Source organism: Syngnathus scovelli, chromosome 21 (assembly GCF_024217435.2).
Source record: "Syngnathus scovelli strain Florida chromosome 21, RoL_Ssco_1.2, whole genome shotgun sequence".
In the NCBI taxonomy this organism is placed as follows: domain Eukaryota; kingdom Metazoa; phylum Chordata; class Actinopteri; order Syngnathiformes; family Syngnathidae; genus Syngnathus; species Syngnathus scovelli.
The window spans coordinates 8,098,664-8,123,011 of record NC_090867.1 but is presented as its reverse complement, the minus strand read 5'-3'; the positions used below and the strand labels follow the sequence as shown (position 1 = coordinate 8,123,011).

Genomic DNA, 24,348 nt, shown 5'->3' with positions numbered 1-24,348 from the left:
AGAGGCTGGCAGGTTCTCACCAAACGTCCCAGACATCAGAGAGAATCGCTGATGTGGAGCAGCGTTGGGGGACGAGCCGCATGCTAATTAGCCGGGATTGTTATGCACGCCGCGTACTGAGGAGACACAAATTCACGCGCACCGACTGCGTGTCTTTCATTCACTTAGCGAGACCGAGTCGTAAACAAACCAGACGACAGATGATGTGGCCGGGCGGTGCCGTTAAGTTTCCATAATTAATACGTTTGCGTACGTCATGTTATTCTGCGCTTTTCGCCGGGTCACCATCATGTTATCGTCATATATTGAACGATTACAATTGATTTGTCGCTTTAGATACATTTCACATTTGCCTGATTGTTTTGTAATTCTTTTCCTCATCTTGATGGGTAAGAAGATGTCAAAGGAGCCGAAGGGAAGGGGAGGGGGCGGGCGGGCGGGCGGGCGGAGGAAGCTTCGGTCTAATAAAGCCGAGCTTGTGTTTGCGCTGGTCGCATCAGAATGCTCGGCACAAGCGCCGTCTTCTGCCGCTCAGTCAGAGAGCGTTCTGTGTCGGAGCGCAGCAAGCAGGAAGAAGACAAGCCGCCGGCCTGGCTCGCTGCTTGCGAGCTGGAATTAAAAAGAGATGTGTTACGCAACACACACACACAGGTGTGGTGTGCTTCAGAGTCAAATGTTTAGCAAAAGCGGCAGACAAAAATGTCACAAGTTCCATTTGAGTAAAAGCTAAGCATGTGTGGCTCACAAAAGGCTTTTTTCAGCACTTGCTTTCCTTGATGTCCAATTAAGAGTGCTTGAAATGACTCCCAAGAAGTTCTTCCAAATTAAAGGCTCCATCTTTTGGGATTGGAAAGGCACTTGATGTTTCAGCCTTTCTCCTCCTACCCCCTTAAATAGCTTTTCTTTTTTCTTATCCCCCCCCTGAAGGTGGTGTACAAGAATAACGATGTGCGGCTGGAGCTGTCTCGACTGGCTAAACAGGGAGACCCCAAGATGAAGGTAGAGTCGGCCATCTTGTTTTCTCTCTCGAAATGAGCCTGATTTAAAGCCCCCCTCAGGTTAGCGGCGTGGTGTCCTTCAAGTGCGAGAGCGTGGCCACGCTGGATCCCGTCACCTTCGACACGCCCGAGTCCTTCGTGGCGCTCAGCAAGTGGACGGCCAAGAAGGCGGGCTCCATCTCCTTCGACTTCAGGACCACCGAGCCCAACGGCTTGATGCTCTTCAGCCACGGGAAGCCCCGGCAGATACAGCGCAAGGACCCCCGCACACCGCCCACCATCAAGGTAAACGTCGACCTCAAAATGTCCTTGAAGCGTCTAACGCGATGCCGTCCCGTTGGCCGTTCAGGTGGACTTCTTTGCCATCGAGATGCTGGACGGCCACCTGTACCTGCTGCTGGACATGGGCTCCGGAACCACCAAGACCAAAGCCATCGACAGGAAGGTCAATGACGGGGAGTGGTACCACGTGGACTTCCAGAGGGACGGACGCTCAGGTACGAAATTTAAATCTATCCAATTGTTTATTCAACAGAATGTGTTCATTCATTTTTTTATGTACTTGATGATCGCCTTTTTTTTTTTCCCGTTTTGCATTCATTGGCTTATCCAAACGTGCTTGACTTATCTCACTGATTCACTGTGCAAACAAAACAAGAACACATTTTCTCCCTAAAGTACTCTTGTGCGTATTATGATGTGAAGGAGACAAGACACTCCATTCTGGAGTGGGAAGGGGGGGGGCAGTCACATGAGAAGACCCCCCCTTGCTTCTCCCTCGCTCGCCTCTCCTCTCCTAGCGCGTCACTTTTTGGACGGCTTTGCTGGCACGGCGGGGCCCGAGCTAAAATTTGCCCGCTTTGCTGCTCCCCTGTGGAAAAGGCAGTAATCCTGTTTGTCTGCCTGCTGTCTGTAGTCAGAAAACAAACGGCGTATTATTGAATCCAACACTCCAAACATCAATATAGCTGGCGTTGTTTATGACTTTGTAATTGCAAAGAGCGCACTCACTTTTCTCATCCTGCCCTCATTACTTCTCCGTTGTTAGCGGCGCCCCGTGACTAAAAATAAATGGACTATGATTTATTGATGGCAAAATGGTGGCCGTTGCTCGCTCGCCGCCGCCACCGCTGATGATGACTCACGGGCGAGGGTGCGCATTTGCGTCGCTTGACGTGAGGAGGAATACAAAGAGTGGGATGATGACAGCGATGTTGGTTGAAGGACAACGCGACGATGTCTGTGCTGCGTTCAGGGACCATCTCGGTGAACAGCGTGAGAACGGCCTACACGGCGCCCGGAGACAGCGAGATCCTGGACCTGGATGAAACGCTTTACCTCGGGGGTCTTCCCGAGGACCGCGCCGGACTCATCTTCCCCACGGAGGTGCGTCGGCTCCTGAGTTTGAGAGTTCATTGCTCCGCCAATTAGATTTTAAGAAACTGCCAAATGTCAAAGTCGTTGAAAGCCTTGCTTGACTTTTTTTTTTGCGCCTCAGGTGTGGACGGCGCTGTTGAACTACGGCTACGTGGGCTGCATCCGCGACCTGTTTGTGGACGGCCAGAGCAAAGACATCCGGCGGCTGGCCGAGGCCCAGCGGGCCGTGGGCGTCAAGCCGTCGTGCTCCCGGGAGCTGCCCAAGCAGTGCCTGTCCAACCCCTGCCAGCACAACGGCGTCTGCCGCGAAGGATGGAACCGCTACGTCTGCGACTGCTCGGGCACCGGGTATCTGGGACGCTCCTGTGAGAGAGGTGAGCCCCAGAAATATATATTTTTAAACCTTACCTTGGTGATGCTCAAAATAGCCCAAAACAGTTTGAGCTTCATGTTGACGATTAGCTTTCGGCCACCCTGGCGCATGAACAAAAAGCCACCTCGTGAAGATTGATGACAAAACGGCGACGCTGCCCTTTTGCAAGAGCAGCTCGACGTCTTACTTTTATTCGGCGGTGCAAAAAAAAGCGATAGGAGCGGCGCAATCGATGCGGCGGGGACGGAGGCGCTGGCTCGGAACCGACGCCACCTGACAGCAGGTGAGGGAACGACGGCAATCTCGACAGCGAGATACGGAGGGGGCGGGGGGGGGTCCAGAGAGGGAACAGCCGCGGCGGGACTGATACAGCCGGCGAAATGGAGTCAGACAAGAAGAAGCGGCGGCGATTGTCGCGGGACTCGAAAGTGTTTCTCATCCCAAAGTGTGTGTGTGTGCGCGCATTGAGGGGTCACTAACTGCTGCGTCGCTGGATTAAAGGAAGCACAGATGGAGAAGCAGATGGAGAGAGTGATTGGCCGTGTTTACGCCTTCTACCTGCGGTTTCTTCCTCCCTTTCTCTTTTTTTCATCCTCCCTCCCTCCCTCCCTCCCTCCCTCCCTCGTCGTCCTCCTTTGCCGCTCTTTGTTCCAACCGCTCTCTTCTTAAACCAACACGCCGCCGCCGTCAATGTTCTCTCTCTCCAAAGAACGGACATGTTTCCTGTCACCGCTTCCTCTTTGAAAGATGATTTGACGCCGTGATCTGGCGCTAGCGTTTACAGGCAGCGCGAAAGGGGCCCGCCCCTCCCGAGGCGGCATTTCGCACAATCCACTTGGCAGGTGCCGTGCCGTTCATCCAAATCAGTAGCGGTAGCTTAGTCTCCACCACACTACCGTCAATATGTGACAAAATTATATTATTTTATAGATTCTTTTTTTTTTCCTCATTGGAAACAAATTACTGGCATTTGCATTCGTGTCAATGGGGAGTGATGATTTGAGACGCTCTCATTGCGGCGGCAAGTGCCGCTCTTCTTTTCTCCGGCGCTTTTCACGCTACGCCACCATCTTCATGGTCTCGGTGCTCGTCTTCTCTCCTCGCCTTTAATGAGGCTTCATTTGCATTTTAACCAACAGCTTCCACCTCCCTCCCTCACTTAACTAAACCCTCCTCTGTGCACGCATAAATTCGCTCACTTCTGACATGGACACGCATGCACACGTTATCTCTCTCTCTCGCTCTCTCTCTCTCTCTCATCAGTATGCATGAGCCTCCCTCTCTTCCTGTTCTGTTGTTTTTCTCTCGGCTCTGTCGGAAACAGGACGAGTGAAGGGGGTAGAAAGCAAAGTAGGAACGGAGAGGGGGGGGAAAAAAAAGCACGGGGGAGGCAAAGAAAGAAGCGAGCGAGCGCGTTTAGCCGCGTGCGTAATTGTCCAATAAAGAAGGGTGTTCTCCGAGGTAAACAGTTTAGCGGTTCAGGATTGGCCCCAGCAGGTAGCGCGGTTGAGAACAGATGCATATGCAAATGAGCATGCAAATGAGTCATCACCTGAGCCGCTTGCATGGCCGAAGCCCGCGGCCGTTTCTTTGCCACCGCCGCATATTCTGATGCAACCTGATCACTGCAAGCCGGCAGCTAGCCCGCGCTATTTTTGGAGCGGGGGGTGGGGGGGGGGTTGTTGTTCGATGAAATCACGCTATCTGTTGTGGCTGGCCCTTTCGCTAATATTGAGAAGCATACAATTTGGGTGCAAGATGTTCATAACAGATCCATGTTTCGAGTGGAAAGTCATTCCTGCCTGTCCAACAATCTTTCTCGCAGACGCGACCATCCTGTCGTACGACGGCAGCAAGTTCATGAAGGTGCAGCTGCCCATGGCCATGCACACGGAGGCGGAGGATGTTTCGCTGCGGTTCCGCTCGCAACGGGCCTACGGCGTTCTCATGGCGACCACGTCCCGCAACTCGGCCGACACTCTGCGCCTGGAGCTGGACGGCGGCCGCGTGCGCCTCACCGTCAACCTAGGTACTCGCTCGAGGCGTTACAGCGGAACCTCTTCAGTTTTCTTTAAATTCACCCTCAAATTTTCCCCACCGCAAACACGCAATTCTGAATTGAAAGTCACGAGCCACATGCTGCTTCATAAGGCTAAAGACCGTTTTGGAGACTTTCCATGACATTGTCATTCTTCTGAATCATGTCAGCAGTTTTGAAAGACTTTGAAGTACCACCGCCAAAAAAAGAGGTTCCGCTGTATCTTTCCAAAAATTCCAAATATGCCAACCAAGGTTAGCTGTGTATTTTTTGGTTGTTGTCGTCAAATGTGGAACAGAGGGTCTGAGCTTCAAGCTGCACTCTCTGCTCACTGCCAGTGGACCCGTGCCTCACCCCCCCCCAGCAACGCAAACACATCAACTGTCACAAAATCAAACAGGCTACACACATACTGGCACCCCGTCTTCTGATTGGCTGTCTTTCCAGACTTCAGATTTAATGAAGTAATTTAGGGAGAAATAAATCTCTGTTAAGACACCCACAGCATAGGATAAGCGCTCGGGAAAATCTTTTCGAGGCAGGACAGGCCCTTCACGAAAGACAATGAACACCATCTCATTTTACCATAATCGGACTTTGATGGCAAGAAGACGAGTGTGTGTGTGTTTCTTAGTGGGGCGGGCGCACGTGCGGGTCTCTGGTTGTCTGCAGCCACGTCTTCTCTGCGGTTGACGCCGCGCGACACATCCGCCACCAAAACAAAAGCCAAGCTACCAGTCCATTTGTCCTACGACTCTGACCAGGGCAGCGGCGACGACCCGTTGCCCTCCGCCCGAGAGTCGTGAGGTGCCGGCGGTGTGTCGACGTGTGCGTCCCCGGGACGTGGAGGCCGCGTACGCGTGTGCGGCATTAACCCTCTGCTCTGCTCTCCCTCCAGACTGTATCAGGATAAACTGTACCGCCAGTAAGTCAGCCTCCATCTCACCTAAGCATCTTCATCTCCGTCCTCATCCTCTTTTTCTTCCTCTTCCTAATGTGTGTCTTCACTCATCTGGTGGCAATCTGTCATTCAACAACCAGCCCGCACATTAATTTGCCTCCAGCGTGTCGATTCGTTTTCAAATCAGCCAATAAACTGCAGCGGCGACATTTCAATCTGTTAGCGCTTTGTCGTACACGTTTTCCGTTGTCACTCAAAGACGGGCCGTTATTTTTAGCGCGGATAGGAGTCGGTGCGAAAGCTCGAGCTAACGTGCTAGCACGGCAAGCGAGTTAATTAAAAATATGTGGCGCACTTCCACGCCTCGGGGGCTTTTATTTGTTTGCGGGCACATGAGGGATGTTTAGGAACGCCTTCCTAGCGTGCGCGCGCGTGCGACTTTCCCGTCATGCTGCTGCGAGCGCCGTCGAATCCCAGATGAAATTGAATTCCCTGGCGTGGCGTTTGTGTCTGTCACGACCACAGAGCGGGGAAGAAAGCGCGTGGGGGGGGGAGGGGGGTAGGGAGACGAATGCTCCGTGACGGCGGGAAGGCGGTGAAATGGACGACTGCAGTTGCCATAGAAACGGCGCTAGCCAACCACATGGCCCCGCATCCAATCTCGGACGGGCAACTGGAGATGATATTCAGCCAACATTCCTGACGCTTTTTCTTTTCGGAAAGAAACCATTAAGGAATTAAAGTTAAAGCTTTTTTCAAATTTAGCTGAAATGATTTTGACCCAAATTCCGTTTTTCTGAGGAAAACCTCCCCATGTGGCTTACCGCAGCGACGCCCAGATCACTGCGCCTCCCTCGCAGCAGTCGACCTCAATCTTTTTTTTCTCCCCCTTTTCTTTCTTGCACTGCATCGCAAGAAAGAAAAGGAAAAGGGCACACACATGGCGCGACACACAGGTGACTACATACATAGGCGCGTCATTGACTGTCTGCCCATCTCCCGTCCCGGCTGTGCGCGGTGCAGCGCAGTGATCCATGCTAACAGGATGAGCTGCTCATGCCCGCAGCACAGCTGAGTCTCCCCCGGGGAACGCGCAACACAACACAACAAAACACAGCACAACACTTTACACTCACTTTGCAGCGGGCCCAAATGTGTTCAATGTGTTTGTGTGTTTTGTGCTTTCACTTGCTTGACACTTCCCGCAGTCCACCGACTCGGGGGGGGTCACTTAATTTGCTGCCGATGATTTGAGGTTTACAAAAATAATTATTATTTGTACTGGTCCACTTTGGGACAATTATATCGTGAGAATTAGTTTTCTTGTATTGTAATATTTTGTCTCATCAGAATGCTCCGATACTACAGCACCCGATACTAGCCTGTCATTTGTATGTTAAACACAATACATGGTTAATGATAGTAATCATAATAGAGGGTAAAGGAGAATAAATGGACGAGTACTTGGTGGCACCCCTACTGCGGTATTAAGTGTGCGTACGCGTGTGAGTGATTCGTGACATTTTCCGCAGCCAAACGTGTTGAGGTCGGTTAACCACACATAGGTCAGTATCAGCAGACTCACTCCAACCAACCCACCAGGCTTGCAGGGGAGGGGTAGGACTGAAGCGCGTGTGGGCTTAGCATGGGGGGGGGGGGGGTATGTGGGTGCGTGGCGCCGTCAAGCTTTGGCGGGTGGGGACTGCGCGCCTTGCGGCTGTCAAGTGCGCAGCGGACGGTGGCAAATTGGGAGCTAGCGTGGGCGCTTCAGCACCAAGGAGAGAGACGCGTTCGATGCTGTGATTGTGCACTTGAGCGTGTGCGCGTGTGTCTGTGTGCCTGTGTGTCTCGAGTGCCACTGTGAGCTTTGCTGAGGTACTGCACGTAAAATTCATCCAGTTTTGTCTCGTGTTATTTGTAATACCGTCTCCCAAAAATAGAATTGTTCCCCCTCAACGCATTATAGCTATTTTGTACCATTTGAAAAATGTGTTTCTGCTGCAGTAAGTAGCTCGTATCGGTAGCACCACCATGTGGTTTTGTGGCGTACTGCACTGGAAGTGGATTTCTCGAGCAAATGATTTTATGTGGGTGTGAGAGCCCATCTTCATTTGTTCATTTCCTCACCTTCATCAATCCAGCCTGCCTGGTCTTCTACCTCTTCTGTCTGTGTGTCCGTCTCTCCCTCTCTGGCATCTCGTCTTGTCTTGTCTCAACGGCGCCCTCTTGTGTGCATATGTGTAACGGTGCTCTGGACTATGTGTAGGTAAAGGCCCAGAGACCATCTTTGCGGGCTCGGGTCTCAATGATAATGAGTGGCACACGGTGCGGGTGGTCCGGCGCGGCAAGGGCCTCAAACTCACCGTGGACGACCTGCAGCCCGTGGAAGGTAACCCGCCGCACTCAGGCCGCCGGTCCAATGAAAAGCGGGGTTGTCGTGTTTTGCACGGGACGGCAAGACCCCGGGACAGATCTCAGGCGTGCCGCTGGCCACCCGCAGGTCAAATGGCGGGCGACCACACGCAGCTGGAGTTCCACAACGTGGAGACGGGCATCGTGACGGAGAAGCGCTTCATGCCGGCCGTGCCGTCCAACTTCATCGGGCACCTGCAGGGCCTGGCGCTCAACGGCATGCCTTACATCGACCTGTGCAAGAACGGCGACATCGACTACTGCGAGCTCAACGCCGTCATCGGCTACAAGAGCATCGTGGCCGACCCGGTCACCTTCCGCTCGCGCTCCAGCTTCGTCACGCTGCCCACGCTGCAGGCCTACTACTCCATGCACCTCTTCATGCAGTTCAAGACCACCTCGCCCGACGGCTTGGTCCTCTTCAACCGCGGCGACGGCAACGACTTCATCGTGGTGGAGCTGGTCAAAGGGTGAGCTTTGTTGCGATAATTGATTCTGAAGATGCGCCATAGCATGAACAAAGACCTTCTCCTCTAGATACCTTCACTACATCTCGGACCTGGGCAACGGGGCTCACCTGATCAAGGGCAACTCCAACAGCCCCCTGAACGACAACCACTGGCACAACGTGCACATCTCCCGGGACACCAACAACCTCCACACCGTCAAGATTGACACCAAAGTCACCACGCAGACCACCATGGGCGCCAAGAACCTTGACTTGAAGGGTATGCCGGGGTGGTTGGAGGGAGATTAATGTTTGGTCCCTTATTGCTTGCGTCTCCTGACACAGGTGACCTGTACATCGGGGGCGTGTCCAAAGAGATGTACCGGGATCTCCCAAAGCTGGTGCACTCACGTGAGGGCTTCCAGGGCTGCCTGGCCACGGTGGACCTGAACGGCCGACTGCCCGACCTACTGGCCGACGCGCTGGCCACCGTGGGGCAGGTGGAGAGGGGCTGCGAAGGTGAGGCGGCAGGAGGGGCGGAGGGTGAGGGCTTTCCATCCTTCCTTTTTCGTTCTCCATCTGACTCATAGAAAGTTAACCCACTAACCCAGACGGAAGGTTGTGTCATCTTTCTGCACATCGACTAACCACCTAACTTGGTTTGCTTTTTTTGTTTTGTTGTTTTGTTTGGCCCACAAAAGTTACATTGATGAAAGCTGACTTGCAAGGTATCTCGCTTTTTTGTGCGTGCGCTGTACATGTCAGGGGAGGGCAAAGGACGGCCCGCGGGACACGTGCCGACCGCTCGCTCCTTCAATCGCAACAGACCGGCTCGCAAATTTCCCCCTCAAAAGAAATACTCGATTTTTTCTTTTTTTTTTTTCCCATCGGCTAACGTTGTTTTCAACTTCCATTGTGGCCCCTGAGCTGAAAAGTTTGCCCGCCCCGGCATGTCCTCCCGCTCGCGTCCAAACTTCCCAGTGCTGTGCAGTCTTGTCGGTGATCCCGAGTCGCAATTGGTCCCGGGCGACCTGTCCTCTCGTGAGCCCCATCACAGTCGTGACGTCCGCACCGGTCAGTCGGTCACAGCTTGTCCCGGGATGACCACAGCTCCGCCGCCAAAAGCAGCATGCCGTGCGTCTTCTTAACCCCGCCCCCCTCCCCGTCCCGATCATCCCGCACCGCGAGCTGTGGCCAGCATGAGGCAGGAAGAGAACGGCGAACCAGCAGAAGACCACCGGGGGCCTTTAAACATAACGCTTATGTTTAACTCCTCCTGCTGTCCTTATCCGGACTCACCCACCCCCCCGCATGCTCTCCATTTTGGACTCTGTGGCGCCATCCGTAGTAGCAACCGTTTGTGAGCCTCCAGACCACCTGACCCACACGTGCCGGTTGCAGGTCCCAGCACGACATGCCAGGAGGACTCGTGCTCCAATCAGGGCGTTTGCCTGCAGCAGTGGGAGGGCTTCACCTGCGACTGCAGCATGACGTCCTACGCCGGTCCGCTCTGCAACGACGGTCAGTCGGCACGCCCGCCCGCCGTCGCCGCCAGGTCTGCCTGTCTGTGACGATCTCTCATTTGGTCCCCACCAGCCGGCACCACGTACATTTTCGGCCGTGATGGCGGCGTGGTGGTCTACACGTGGCCCCCCAACGAGCGCCCCAGCACCCGGGCTGACCGGCTGGCGCTGGGCTTCAGCACGCAGCAGAAACACGCCGTCCTGCTGCGGGTGGACAGCGCGTCCGGCCTGGGAGACTACCTTCAGCTGCAGATAGTACGTCCCGCTACGCACCCACTCCTGTTTGCAAATCTTGCCGACGGCCGGCGAGTGTAAAAACGGCTCGCGTGTTTTTGCGCAGGACAAGGGCAACATCCGCGTGGTTTTCAACGTGGGCACGGACGACATTAACATCGAGGAGAGCTCCAAGTTTGTCAACGACGGGAAGTACCACATCGTGCGCTTCACGCGCAGCGGCGGCAACGCCACGCTGCAGCTGGACGACCTGCCCGTCATCGAGCGCTACCCCTCAGGTAAGCGGCGGGCCGGCGCGCCAACTCGCCGCGCCCGCATATTTGCCTTTGCTCTTTGATATGAAACTTTTTAAACCATAAAAGTCTTCCTGTTTATGCTAGCTAGCTCTGTTAAATAGTGTTAAAAGGTCATCTTTAATTTAAGTGTTTTTTCTCTAACCATTAAAAGAGAATAATAACAGCTGGTGCATTTTGGGGAGACACTTTTAAAAATATCGTTTAAAAGTCATGTCCTATGTTTAACTAGTGAGAGAAAAAAAAAAATAAGGAACAAATGTTGTTTGTTTTCTTCTTCCCTTTTGTTCTGTTGGATTCTATTTAAAGTGTTAAATCTTAAGGTAGTCGTCTAAACCCGATGCTAAATGCTAGTTGTTGTGAGCTGTGTGTCCTGTACATGTTAACCATGGAAGAAGCAAAGCCAGCCAGAAGCTGTAACGTTATTTCCCTGTGCTCTTGCAGATCTGTTAACCCCTGAAATGTCTCTTTAGATTAAAGCCAATGAACAGAGAGTAAGAGTCCGCTCGCCGGAAACGTCTCCGCCGCCTGTTGATTGGCACCCACGCCACGCGGCCTCCGCCGCCGCTGCCACGCACTCCTTGGCATAGACATCAAATACACGCGCGCCGCCATGTTGGCGAAAGAGGGGCTGTCGTGAGCGTTTGACTCTCGCTTTTGGAGGTGCTACTTTGAAATATGTAAACATGAATGGAAGTCCAGGAACCTGGACCTGCTCAAGGCACCTATCAGACGAGCCGACAGTACGTTTGTCCGACAGCACAGGCAGATAACATTTTGTTTTTAATATATCCGGAATTTTTTTTTAAAATTCATTAGGACAACTTTACTATCAATATGAATGCAATCCAAATGAGTTAAATGTGGTTTTGAAAATCCACAAACCAAATCAATATTTGGTGTGAGAATAGCTCAACGGGAAGTGTCAACTCGGTCGCGGCGTCCTGAAGTCGAGTCCTTCGCCTAACATGAGTTTACGGGCAGGTCGGCGGCGTCCGGTCTATTTGATGTCTATGCCGCCGTCCCGAGCCCGTTTGCCCCCGCGCCGACCGTGAGCGGACCCTTACTTTCTTTTCATTGCTCTTCTCTTTGTATCCAGCTCCTGTGCCACGATTTTGGGATGTGCGTAATTACTACTGTGTTCTCATCTCTAAATTAAAGGCAACATTGATAACGAGCGCCTGGCCATCGCCAGACAGCGAATCCCCTATCGGCTCGGTCGAGTAGTTGACGATTGGCTACTCGACAAAGGTAAAAACCCTGATTAAAATTCCTTAAAAGCTTTAAAACAATTCAATATGACTTTACATATAGCTATATTTATCTACATTTATTATCTTGTGCACCATCGACTAACATTCTAAAACTCTAAATCCATAATTAAGTCTTTAAAAGTTGGGCAGCTGTAGTTTGTAATACTTGTGTAATAACTGTAGTGCCTGTTGTTAGTGTGTATCTATCTGATAATATCAGGTTAAAGGGACGATGGAGAGAATTAAATGCTGATAAAAGTGTTAAAAGGTGCAAGGTCAATAATGTGACAATAACGTGACAGTTGCGTCACACAAACTTGACGTAGCGGCTTTAGTTCCTTCGTCTTCAACGCAAGCAATGCACGTAGCCTCTAGTCCCTTTAACAGCACCTGACCATGTTGTGCATGCTTCTCCGGGCTGTCCGTCCATCCGCCCATCTGTCCAGCTCTCTCTCTCTCTCTCTCTCTGTCCGTCTGTCTGTCATCACCACGGCAACCATCCGACTCCTCCAGCGGCCCCTCCCCAGCTCCCCCCCATCTCTCTCGCCCACGGCTTGGTCTTTGCCATCCTCTGTCATGGCTCGGGTGTGTTGGCGCGGGATTGTGTAACACTCAAACCTTGCTTTTGTGTGTGACTGTGTGTTTGCGTGCGTGTCCTCTTTCCCCCCCGGTGCGCCTGTGTCTCTCTGTGTGTGTGCGCGTGCCAACGGGTAGGTCGCCAGCTGACCATCTTCAACAGCCAGACGACGGTGCGCGTGGGCGGCGGCGAGCGGCGCGCCGGCATGTTCCAGGGCCAGCTCTCGGGCCTCTACTACAACGGCCTGCGCATCCTCAACATGGCGGCCGAGGGCCACGCGCACATCCGCGTGGAAGGCAGCGCCCGGCTGGTGGGCGACATGCCCTCCTCCTCCATCACGCCGCAGTCCAGCGCCTCCGCCGCCGGCGGCGCCTCCGCCAACCGCTCCGACTCTGCACCCGCCGCCGGGGACGTCGCCACCACCACCGCCAGCAACAGGAAGCTGGGCGCCACGCAGCAGGTCAGATTCAATCAAAACCAGCGCCGCTCTCAAAATGCATCTGCGTCGAGCGTGTCGGCACGGTTCGGCTGAAATTCTCTGCAAGTTGCCATGGCGATAGCAAGCCCCCGCTTCCCGCTGCTCCCACCCTCGGTAGAATCGCTGCGCTCCTCTGTGTACCCACTGCCGGCTTTTTTCACCCATAAATAATGGAACGCCGCAAGCTTGGCCTTGGGCATCAATAATGAAAGGCGGCGCCGCACGGTTGACAGCGCTGTCATCCGTCAATCTCCAGGCGGGCTTACCCATTTTTTAACCCGAGTCTCGGCGCTGACATCAGCGCTGATTGCAGGAGTGATCGACAGGTAGCTGCCATGAGATCTGGGTCACATGCTCGCCGTGCTGCAGCGAGATCCTCCCCCTGAATCCCTTCCGCGAGAAAAAAAGAAAAAAAACTTGAAGGAGCTCCTGCAGCCTGTTGCCAGGCAACACACACAAAGGTGGAGCGAGCACAATTGCGGCATCCTTGCATCAGTGTGATAGTGAAGACTGGACGTGCCATCTGGAGAGACATTTTTCGATCCTGCCATGATGAGCGCTAGAAAAAAGAAAAACGATTAATAATGCATGACAGGAAAGGAAGAGCAAAGCGGGAGGGGGGGGGGGGGGGGGGGGAGCGCCTGTTGCAGTGTGGATGCACGAGGCTCACAGACACAGGTTTGGCGTTCACGTCACTTAGAGCACACTAGCGCTTCCTTCTTTGGAGTTATTCACGAAATCAATAGAAATTGGTCCCACTTTTCAGACTTTGACATTTTTCCACATTATTGATTCATTTGCGTCCTCCTCTCCCTCCCCCTCGTTGTCCTCTCGCACCCCCCTCCCACTCTGCCAAAGCGAGATCGGCCGGCGATTGGCTGCGTCTCCCTATCTCACCATCTGCGCGAGTAGAGCTCGTTTCTTTTCTCCTTTCGTGGCGTCGGAGGCTCTCCTTGGAGTTTATCCTCCTGCTGCACATCCACGGGAGCGATGGCGGCGTGACTTTGGCTGGCAACTAATCAAAAAAAACAAAAAAAAAGTGGAGTCACCATGTGTGAACTTGGTCAGAGAGGCTCGGATGGTCGCTGGCATTGTTCGAGCGCTCAGGTAGAGATCTCGCTTTTTTTTTTTGTTTTTCTTTTTCTAAATGCATGTGTGCTCAACTTTTAGTCTCACCTAACAACAAAAGCCGTTGAGTTGCTTTTGTCTCAGCTTGCTTCCCGTTCTTGATGAGAGAGCTTCAGATCATCATTGTGTTTTGTTTTGGGTGAGGGTGGGGGGGGCTCAGAGAGGGCATGAAGGGGTCACAAAATTGAAACCCATCTGCCACCAGACAAAAAGGCTTTGGCTTTTGCTTGTTTCTTTTTCATCCAAATATTTCCTGCACTTGACAGCTTGCAAAGAAAGAGACTGCGTGTTTTTGAAGAAGACGTGATGTGTTGTTCAGCCGTGCCACTCACTCGCCTCTTTCGCTTTTATCCCGGCCAACATCGACCGCAATGCATCACAATCCAATTTTAATTTAGCGCTGGCGTGACCACACGCGCGGCGAAAGTCTCACGCCCGGCGAGTTTAACGCTGCGTCGCTTTGTCGCTCACCCAAACCACACCCAGCATCTGTTTTACAGTTTTTTTTTTTTTTTTGGGAGGAGCAGCCTGAAGTTGGCGTAGCCATGGCAACAAGAGCGGACAGATCAATGCGGGTTCGAAATGCTGAGCGTTAAAGTGGGGCACGGCCGTTGCGTGTTCATGTTGACACCGTGCCCACAAGGCCACATCAGCACTCCAAGCTAATGCTGAGTCTCTCTCTCTCTCTCTCTCTCTCTCTCTCTCTCGCTCTCGCGCTCGCTCTCGCTCTCGCTCTCGCTCTCTCTCTCTCTCACTAGTCGGCAGACGACATCCTGGTGGCGTCGGCCGAGTGCCCCAGCGACGATGAAGACATCGACCCATGTGATCCAAGCTCAGGTGAGACGGCGACCGAGAAGGCCACTCCCATCATGTCCGCTGTTTCACTCTCTCCTTTTTTCCTCTTTTCTGTTGCCCCCATGAATAATTCACTGGCTACATTTTCTAGTTTGTGCCCGCAGGCGTTACCTAACAGCTCGCCCGCCCACCCACCCGCCTCGCTTGTATGCCGTTCTCGCGCCTCCTGTCGTCTTTTCTCCTCTTTCTTTCCTGTAGTTTTCACCCCGAGAGGATTTGCATGCAGATTATTTGGTCTTTAATACGCTGGCACGCGGTGGCGCCGGCGGCGGCTCATTTTGTAGTCGCGCTGCCGTCCTGCCAGATCGTTTGTTAACACCGATTGGCAGAGCGGACGTGGCATCTGTAAAGCTGCACTTGAAGAATTGGAACGAACGAGCGCACGACTGTGTTTGATGTGTCCGTTTCCCCTCTCCCACTCGCCAGCACGCCCCCCCCTCCCGGAGGTGAAGGTGTTCCCCGGCCCGTCGGAGGTGGTGCGCGAGAGCAGCAGCACCACGGGCATGGTGGTGGGCATCGTGGCGGCGGCGGCCCTGTGCATCCTCATCCTGCTCTACGCCATGTACAAGTACCGCAACCGCGACGAGGGCTCGTACCACGTGGACGAGAGCCGCAACTACATCAGCAACTCGGCCACGCAGCCCAACGGCAGCGCCAAGGACAAGCCGCTCGGCATCACCAAGATCTCCAAGAACAAGAAGAACAAAGACAAGGAGTACTACGTCTAACCTTTATATACATATATATATATATATACACACTATATATATATTCCCCAAAAAACTCAACTAAAGGCTCAATGTACATAAATAGGTATATTCTTCCCAACACTCATACATGCACACACACACGGCAACAACGCACACATTCAAGCACAAAGACGTCCACGGACTGCTTTGAAGGGACAAAATGAAGAAAAGGCGCAGAGCCTCGGGACCGGACCCCTTTTCTGAACCCTCGCATACCATTCCAGATGCTCCGCAGACATGACGGCACAAAAGCAGAGCCCGGGAGAGAAAAGTCGGGGCACACCCGGCCGGGATTTATCGCCAGCCAGATGCGTAATTATTCACACCTTTTGGGGAAAAAAAAAGGGAAACGTTCCTCCTAATCCGCCCGTAATTTACACGCGCATGTGGAATTGTGATCGTAAATATTGAACAGGTTTTACATTTTCCAAGCAGCGGATAATCCCTTCCTATAATCCTTCGTTTGATAATCTGCCCAACGTTGATTTGGAATAGGAAAGGTGCTCAAATTTGGCCCAATCATGGGGATGAGCGTTGCTTGCTTTCTCCAAGTCAGCCTCACGCAGTATTTCTGGGACTGATTGCGACCCTTTTATGTGGATTCCTTCAAAAGCCAACAATGGACATTTTTTCCCTTTACGGGCATGAAGCACATACCGGAGAAAGTGTGCGGGAGCACTAAAAAAGAAAAAAAAACATGCGAGCCCCTTCAAGTATCATCCCATCAACAAGAACAAAAGGAACAAGCACAGGAACGACGGGACGGGAAATCAGGGTGAGGCCAAAAGCCGCCGGATGCTTTGTGTGGGACAGAAAATGTGCGCTGAGTTTTTACCCCCGGGAGACTTTACATGCTACCTACACACGTAACATACTGTATGAGGACCTGCACTTTCTTCAAAAGAAGACCACAGTGAGGCTGATGAAGATGACGGAAGTTCTGACTCTCTGAGGAGTTGTTTGTCCTTGCACGTGAAATTGTGGATTTGTACCGCAAACAGGCGGAGGAGACACCGCCACCATCTTAGAAATACAATCGCGGAAGAGACAAAATGTCCTCCATGGAGCCTGTGGACAAAACTTGGGTTGACGCCATTGGCTCTAACCTCCTTTTTGTCATTTTTGTTTGTTTTTAATTTTTGCTCACCCCCCCGGACCCCAACCCTGAACATGATGTACAGTGGTACCTTGAATTGCAAATTTAATTCATGCTCAAGTCAATCCAATGGAAATTCCAGCCCACTAAAAAAAACAAAGACCCACAAAAAAATTGGTGCATTTTAGTAAAAAAAAAAAAAAAAGCTTCTTTGATTTACATTTGCAAATTGTCTAAACTGTCCACTCTTCTTTGCAGCACCCGTGGGTAGCAAAAAAAAAAAAAAAAAAAGTGAGCACAAAACCCAAGAGTGAGCAACATGAACTGATGGTAGCTGGATGTTGCTGTCGCCATCTAGCGGCTGAGAAGCACAATCGCATGTCAAGGCAAGGCCACAAGTCCCAAAAGCATTCAAGTTGGCGCATTTGTAAGTCAACGTACTGCTGTGCTTCTTCTCGGGTGTGGGTGCCACAACACCACTTTTCCAGTTCTTCCACACGATGCATGCTGGCAGAACACAATGCGTGTGTGTGCGTGAGTGTGCGATGACCCCTGATGACCTCTGCCATCTTTCTTTTCCCCCCTCCACTTCCTGTTCTCGCCAGAAGGTTTTCCCTTCTCGGCCTTCTCCACCCTGAGCGTCCGCCGTAGCCTGTCCCATCGACCATGCTATGATTTTCTACATGTGTACACTTTTTCTACAGTATTTTGCGTTGATTTTTATTGTTACGGTTCTTTGATGAACATTAAAAGTGGAAATTTATTATGGAAAAAAAATAGTTTTGAAGATTAATGAGTAAATAAAATATTACCCAAGTGAGACAATGTGTTGGTCGAGGTGGAGAAGCTACAAACTGGCTTTTATTTTCACTCTTTTGCTTTTCTCTTCCTTCTGCCCTCTTTTGTCTTGTCAACCTTGAGGAGAAAAAAAAAAAATGTTTTCTTCTGTTTTACAGTGGCGGGCTGTGATGAAGTACAAAATTTGAACAATTGTATCCACCAAGAAAAAAAAAAAAAGGCCCAAAAGTGATTTCAAACTTGTTTTATCGGTTCTACTTGCTTTGTAAGTTGGTGATGAAGAAGGAGAGACGTGAGCAAAGCCCGCCCCCAAACAGCAAACCTTGTCTCTCATCCCACCTCCTCCTCCTCTAGTGTTTGTTAGAGGTCCACGCTTCGTTAATGACGACAAGGAACAATTGGAGTGGGATGACCTTCTTCATGGTGATGATGATGGTGGTGATGGCAATGGTGGTCATCGCGGTGCAGGTCCAGACGACGGGTTGGTCTGAACGAGCCCTGGGCTCGTGTCACCGCGTCCGCACGTCTGACTCCGACATCCCGAGTGGCATTTCGTCCGACACGCAATGCTTGTGAGTACACACACACTATATAATATATATATATATATATATACATATTCTTATTAAAGTCTTTTTTTTTTCATTGGTGTTTCACTTTCTCTTTACTCTTTGTGCCTTGCATGTTAATAGTTTTTCTGCTTTTCTTATTTAACTTTTTATATCAGTCACATTGTCACTTTTTTTACCTTTGGTTTGCAATTGACGTTAAATTTTTTTTGTTGTTTTTTGTGTATAATTTATATTTTAATTTATCATTATTAATTTTTTGTATTAATTTTTTGTAATGATCAAAAAGTGCCACATGAAAAATGTGTACCAAGTGATTTGTTCAGGAAACATAAACGGCAAAATGATGTTCGGCTTAACAAAATGTTTCTTTGGAAAGAAAAATGTTGTGTGCTAAGATACTTGTAGTAAACATTTGAACAAGCCGACATTATCGTACGTACGCGCATGCTCGTAATCACAAAATCCAAGTTGGCCAGATGGCGATGTGTGTGTTCCCTCCAAGGTCAAGGCAGCTCCGTGCAGGTGTGGGAGAAAAACGTGAAGGACGAACCTCCCTGATAGCAAAACACACACACACACACACACACTGGAATAACTTGTTTTTCTGTCAACAGGGAGGTGAAGCGGACCCAAATCGGAGCCATCCGTGGCGGCGCCTTCAGCGGCCTTCACAATCTCAGGAAAGTGTGAGTGCCAGTCATGACAATGTAGTTGGAAACCACCGTGCACAAATAAAACTTTGTATCCCTCCACTTCCTTTTTTTGGAAAATTCCGACTAAATCTGCAGGAACATCATTGACAACAGCGTCTTGAAGACCGTGGCCGAATTTGCGTTCTCCCGCCTTCCTCGTCTGGCCGACGTGTAAGTGGCATGTGAGCGACTATCTCTTTGGCTAGAATTTGCACTGTTTATTTAGTCTTTCCTGTGGAACACGAGGAGCTCTGAAAGGCAGGAGACTGCTCGCCAAGCTCCAGTCTAAACAACAAAGTCCCGTGAGAGACCACGTAGGCTTACCGCAGAACTTTTGGATCTACCCGCAAGGCCAAGCCCGTCTGGCTGACTTGTTTTCCAAATAAACGGCACGCTTGGTGATGCCGCTCCGTCCACCGCTTTTGTTTGTTTCCCGCAGCTTCATCTCGGAAAACAGCGCATTGGAGTCAATCGGAGCGTTCGCTTTCTCGGATCTCCCCGAACTAAACGAGCTGTGAGTTCTGCTGCCGACGTTGCCGTGAAGTGAGCGAAAGTCAGTTTTGCCGTTGTGCGTCTTCCAGGACCATCGCCAAGTCCAAACATCTGACGTTCATCCACAGAGATGCCTTCAAGGACCTTGTCAAGCTGCAACGTCTGTGAGTCGCTACCGGGCACCGGCACCCGCATTTTCTGTACCCGAGATCTCAATCGGTCCATATCTAAACTTGCAGGATCATCTCCAACACGGGCATCATGACCTTCCCGGATTTCTCCAAGATGCAGTCAGCCGCTGACTTATTGCTGTAAGCACTGGCGTATATCAACACGCACCGCCCCGAGTTTTTAAATGTGCGTTTTGTGTGTTGCTTAGCGACCTGCATGACAACATCCGCGTGCAGGAGGTCCCCGCCAACGCCTTCAACGGCCTTTGCACGAGAGCCATCAGAGAAATGTGAGACACTTACTTTGACCGAGTTAGCATGGCTAGCGTTCAATGCAAATTGGGGATATCCTCTTTTTGTGATGTCTGTCTAAAAAAATGTGTTTGTAGTGCTAAGCGTAGTTGAGCCACACAAATATAAAAAGTGTTTATTTTAATTTTTTGGTGGTGACAGACGGCTGACCAGGAACGGCATCAGGACGGTGGCGAGAGACGCCTTCAACGGCACAAAGATGCACAGATTGTGAGTCACAACCATGGCACGTTTTGGGAGATGTGAACTGAATCATAATCATGTTTCTCTCCTTCTGTGTGTGCGTGTGTGTGAGGTCGCTGAAAGGCAACCGGCAACTTAGTCACATCCATCCAAACGCCTTTGCGGGTTCCAGTGAGTTGGTCTCACTGTAAGTGTGATTCATTCGAGTCAATATATAGATTGGAACCAAAAAAATGTGCATTGCTATGCCGTCCGTTCATACCGCCTTGCCTTTGTAGCGACATTTCCCAAACGGCGCTGAGCTCGCTCCCGCAGGCCATCTTGGGCAACCTGCACAGTCTGATCGCCGAGTCGGCGCTTGGCCTGAAGGAACTTCCTCCTCAACGCGCCTTCGGCAGACTGCTGGAGGCCCGCGTCACCTACCCGTCGCACTGCTGCATCTTCCGGCCCGTGCACAGGAACAGGTGTGCATGAATTCAATTCCAAATTATTGTCACGTATTTGGCGTGCTTCTAAAGTAGCACTGAAATTGCATTTAAGTGGTTCTGTTACTTTTAGTTCCAAGGATCCGCTGTGCTTGCTGCCGGAGGCCCGTGAGCACACGGGTTTCTTTTGGGACCACTGCTTGGAGGACTACAACGCCACCTGCAGCCCGGCCCCCGACGACTTCAACCCTTGCGAGGACATCATGACCGGCGTCCCGCTGCGGGCCCTCATCTGGGTGGTGTCCGTGCTGGCTCTGCTCGGAAACGTTCTCGTGCTGCTGGTCTTGTTAGGTGACGCTTTTCGCTGCCGTGGGAGTCAAGTGGCAAAAAAATTTAAAAATGGTTGAATTATGATTTTAAATGATTCAATTATCCAGAATTGTGTGCTAAAAGGAGTGATTACTGAGTCAGTGCTTCACGTGTGCTCACGCAGGCAGCGCATCCAAACTGACGGTGCCGCGCTTCCTCATGTGTCACCTGGCGTTCGCCGACCTGTGCATGGGCGTCTACCTCTTGGTCATCGCCGCCATGGACGCGCTTACCCGGGGGCACTACCACAACCACGCCATCGACTGGCAGACGGGCCCGGGATGCGGGGCCGCCGGATTCTTCACCGTGCGTATTTGCCACGAGTTCACGCGTGTGTTGAAAAACCCCCAAAATATATATATTTCCACATTGTTTCTTTTGTCCTCTGGATTCTTCTATTCAGGTGTTTGCCAGCGAGCTGTCGGTCTTCACGCTGACGGCCATCACGCTGGAGCGCTGGCACACAATCACGTACGCCCTGCGTCTGGACCGCAAGTTCCGCCTTCGGCACGCCTGTGCGGTCATGACGGCCGGGTGGATCTTCTCCTGCCTGGCCGCCACCGTGCCCACGATGGGCGTCAGCAGCTACAGCAAGGTCAGATGCACGCACACTGGCCATTTCATGAAGTCCACCCGGCGTCACAATAGATTGTTGTGAAGCTTCTGACAATGATTTGGAATGAAACTAAACTTTGCCATCCTTAACCCGTCTCACACACAAAGGTGAGCATCTGCCTCCCGATGGACGTGGAGTCGGTGTGGTCGCAGGTGTATGTGGTGTCTCTGCTGCTGCTCAACATGGCGGCGTTCGCCTGCGTGTGCGCCTGCTACCTCAGCATCTACCTAGCGGTGCGCCAGCCGTCTGGCGCGCCGGCCCGCGCCGACGCCCGTGTGGCGCAGCGCATGGCCGTGCTGGTGTTCACCGACTTCCTGTGCATGGCCCCCATCTCCTTCTTCGCTGTGTCGGCGGCGCTCAAGCGACCGCTCATCACCGTGTCGGACGCCAAGCTGCTCCTGGTGCTCTTCTACCCCATCAACTCGTGCGCGAACCCCTTCCTTTACGCCTTCTTCACGCGTGCTTTCCGCCGCGACTTGGTCCTGCTGGCGGCTCGCTTTGGCCTGTGCAAGACACGCGCCCACGGCTACCGCGCCGACAGCTCGTCGTGCCAGCAGCCGGCGTGGGCCACGCCCAAGAGCGGCCCCGTCAACATGTGCTTGACGGCGGCCGGCTGCGGTGACAGATGACCATACGGCATTGGTCACCTGTGACATCTGGGATGTGTAACTGGGGTCCTCTGGAGCCTGTGACCTGCATGTTTCAAGTGAAACATGTAAAGCATGCAGCCTTCAAGGACTGGAGTTTGCTCTCTGTACCTTATGTGATGTAAAGACCTTTAAAAGGACAGCATACAAGTACTGATGAATTGTTTGCAGTGGCGGTTCTACACTGAATGACTCCCTGGGCGAGACGATTTCTGAGCGCCCTACCCCCTAGGAAATTTTATACTTTTCATGTGGTGGTGGGGGGGAGGTTGACTTAGTCGGGCTACTGTTAGAATTAGTAATGAATTATTTGTGTATGGATGTTTTGTTTTTGCCTGAAGCAGACAAGAAGACGGCTGTTACTATGCATTTTAGTCAAGCCCTTTTTTTATGATCACCATTAAAGCAAAGTAAGAAACTTGAGTAAGTGGTCTGAGGCAACCACTTTCAATTGCAGGATTATGCCTGACCGTGTTGCCCCTGCTGAAAAGCCCTACTGCTATTGTGCATTGATGGCATGCTTGCCGATTCACGTTTTATTTTTGTGAAAAGGAAGCAACATTTTCCAAGGTACACCAAAGTAGTCACGACGGGTCACCAGGGGGCGCTAGCGTGCGAAGCGGCGTTTAACAAGCAGGAGAAGAAGGATCACTTGGCTCGGCGGATGTGAGTCAATGTGCTCAACCTCCCAGCTTCGTTCTATGGCCCCACATGCCCTCAGCACTGCAAACTTTTGTGACGTAAATGACGGGATTCTTTTTTTAACTCATCTAATATGTATCGAGCATACGAGCTGGTGTTTTAGAACAGCCTAACCGGGGTTTGAGGTGTTGGAGCGCAGCGACGGAGCCACTCACCAAACGTGGCGAGACCCGGCTTTCACGTCGAGTCATTCTTATCCGTTAAGTATTTCGCTCCGCGCGCGTTGGGTAAGTACAAAATAGTGTTGGCTCATGAGTGAACGATTCGTTTGACAACGAATTTTCTTTTCAGTGAACGAATTACTTCCTAAAGTGATTGTTTTTTTTTTTTTTTGACAGTTCATATTACTTCAACCGGTAGGTGTCAGTAATGCGCATTGACGCTAGTGCCACCTCATCGTAAAACAAAACGAAGAAAATGACGTCCCTTCCTGTTCACGAACGAGTCGTGAATTGCAACGGATCTGTGAGTCAACGAGTGAGTGATTTGCATTTCCAGTTCATCGCGAGAACGGATCAGTGAGGGAATCCAATGTATCTACTGCAATTTTACATTAGATTGCTGGTTTGAAATTTACTTTTAATATTTTTAAATAAACATGTTAAAACTTGTCTGGTGTTTTATTCCTTGTTTTTATATTCGCTAATTAAAACATAAAAAGCAGACATTTGGTTAGCTGCTTTATATGACAATATGTGTTTTCAAATACTTGACACCTGTGACCTTTGACCATGATATTTCCATAATAAAGTGGCCTGTTATTAAGTAGACTTGAAAATGGTGGTGTATCTAATGGAGTGTCCAAGTGACGTCACAGATCAAACAGCCAATCAGAAAGTGGGGGTGTGGCTCACTCGTTAAGTGCAGGTGCGTGAAAACTTTTAGCTTCTTTCACGTTCCAAAGGAGCTAAAAGTTTTCACGCACCTGCACTTAACGAGGGTCACTTGGAAAACATGTTGGAACGCGGCCCTGAGGACTAGAGCTTGACACTTGTAACCTTTGACCATGATATTTCCCTAATAAAGTGGCCTGTTATTAGGTACACTTGAAAATGGCGGTGTACCTAATGGAGTGTCCAAGTGACGTCACAGATCAAACAGCCAATCAGAAAGTGGGGGTGTGACTCCCTCGTTAAGTGCAGGTGCGGGAAAACTTTTAGCTTCTTTCAGGTTCCAAAGGAGCTAAAAGTTTTCACGCACCTGCACTTAACGAGGGTCACTTGGAAAACATGTTGGAACGCGGCCCTGAGGCCTAGAGCTTGACACCTGTGACCTTTGACCATGATATTTCCCTAATAAAGTGGCCTGTTATTAGGTGCACTTGAAAATGGCGGTGTACCTAATGGAGTGTCCAAGTTAAGTCACAAATCAAACAGCCAATCAGAAAGTGGGGGTGTGGCTCCCTCGTTAAGTGCAGGTGCGTGAAAACTTTTAGCTTCTTTCACGTTCCAAAGGAGCTAAAAGTTTTCACGCACCTGCACTTAACGAGGGTCACTTGGAAAACATGTTGGAACGCGGCCCTGAGGCCTAGAGCTTGACACCTGTGACCTTTGACCATGATATTTCCCTAATAAAGTGGCCTGTTATTAGGTGCACTTGAAAATGGCGGTGTACCTAATGGAGTGTCCAAGTTAAGT

General features: G+C 51.2%; 2 protein-coding genes across 22 annotated transcripts in view; both read left to right on the top strand.

Annotated features, from left to right (window-relative positions):
* LOC125991260 (neurexin-1a) overlaps positions 1–17,558 on the top strand; it is a 32,829-nt gene extending 15,271 nt beyond the window's left edge. For 5 of the 18 annotated variants that reach the window (XM_049759023.2, XM_049759018.2, XM_049759019.2 and 2 more), the window contains 19 exons: positions 928–999; positions 1,059–1,283; positions 1,348–1,495; positions 2,254–2,384; positions 2,497–2,749; positions 4,574–4,777; positions 5,685–5,711; positions 7,954–8,076; positions 8,188–8,569; positions 8,637–8,827; positions 8,893–9,066; positions 9,249–9,275; positions 9,949–10,068; positions 10,144–10,325; positions 10,411–10,582; positions 11,759–11,848; positions 12,565–12,887; positions 14,792–14,870; positions 15,315–17,558. In XM_049759023.2, the coding sequence (XP_049614980.1) occupies positions 928–999; positions 1,059–1,283; positions 1,348–1,495; positions 2,254–2,384; positions 2,497–2,749; positions 4,574–4,777; positions 5,685–5,711; positions 7,954–8,076; positions 8,188–8,569; positions 8,637–8,827; positions 8,893–9,066; positions 9,249–9,275; positions 9,949–10,068; positions 10,144–10,325; positions 10,411–10,582; positions 11,759–11,848; positions 12,565–12,887; positions 14,792–14,870; positions 15,315–15,616 (3,225 nt within the window). In that variant the 3' untranslated portion in view covers positions 15,617–17,558. The remainder of the gene's footprint in view (positions 1–927; positions 1,000–1,058; positions 1,284–1,347; positions 1,496–2,253; positions 2,385–2,496; positions 2,750–4,573; positions 4,778–5,684; positions 5,712–7,953; positions 8,077–8,187; positions 8,570–8,636; positions 8,828–8,892; positions 9,067–9,248; positions 9,276–9,948; positions 10,069–10,143; positions 10,326–10,410; positions 10,583–11,758; positions 11,849–12,564; positions 12,888–14,791; positions 14,871–15,314) is intronic. The other 13 variants (XM_049759031.2, XM_049759034.2, XM_049759030.2 and 10 more) reach the window with 6 other exon arrangements.
* A 131-nt stretch (positions 17,559–17,689) lies between these two features.
* On the top strand, positions 17,690–23,322 carry fshr (follicle stimulating hormone receptor). Of its 4 annotated transcripts, XR_007489223.1 has the most exons (16): positions 17,690–17,796; positions 17,886–18,103; positions 18,718–18,789; positions 18,892–18,966; positions 19,235–19,309; positions 19,377–19,451; positions 19,527–19,598; positions 19,667–19,747; positions 19,911–19,979; positions 20,065–20,139; positions 20,231–20,416; positions 20,511–20,728; positions 20,871–21,052; positions 21,150–21,341; positions 21,470–22,938; positions 23,050–23,322. XR_007489223.1 is itself a non-coding variant. In XM_049759043.1 (14 exons), the coding sequence occupies exons 1-14, from the start codon at positions 17,913–17,915 to the stop codon at positions 21,989–21,991; spliced, it is 2,085 nt and encodes a 694-aa protein (XP_049615000.1). In that variant the 5' UTR covers positions 17,720–17,912; the 3' UTR covers positions 21,992–23,322. The 4 variants fall into 4 exon arrangements, 1 of the variants encoding a protein (XP_049615000.1); XR_007489224.1 differs by having other exon boundaries at positions 17,720–18,103; positions 19,573–19,598; positions 19,667–19,750; positions 19,904–19,979; XM_049759043.1 differs by having other exon boundaries at positions 17,720–18,103; positions 21,470–23,322.
* The last annotated feature ends 1,026 nt before the right edge of the window (positions 23,323–24,348 follow it).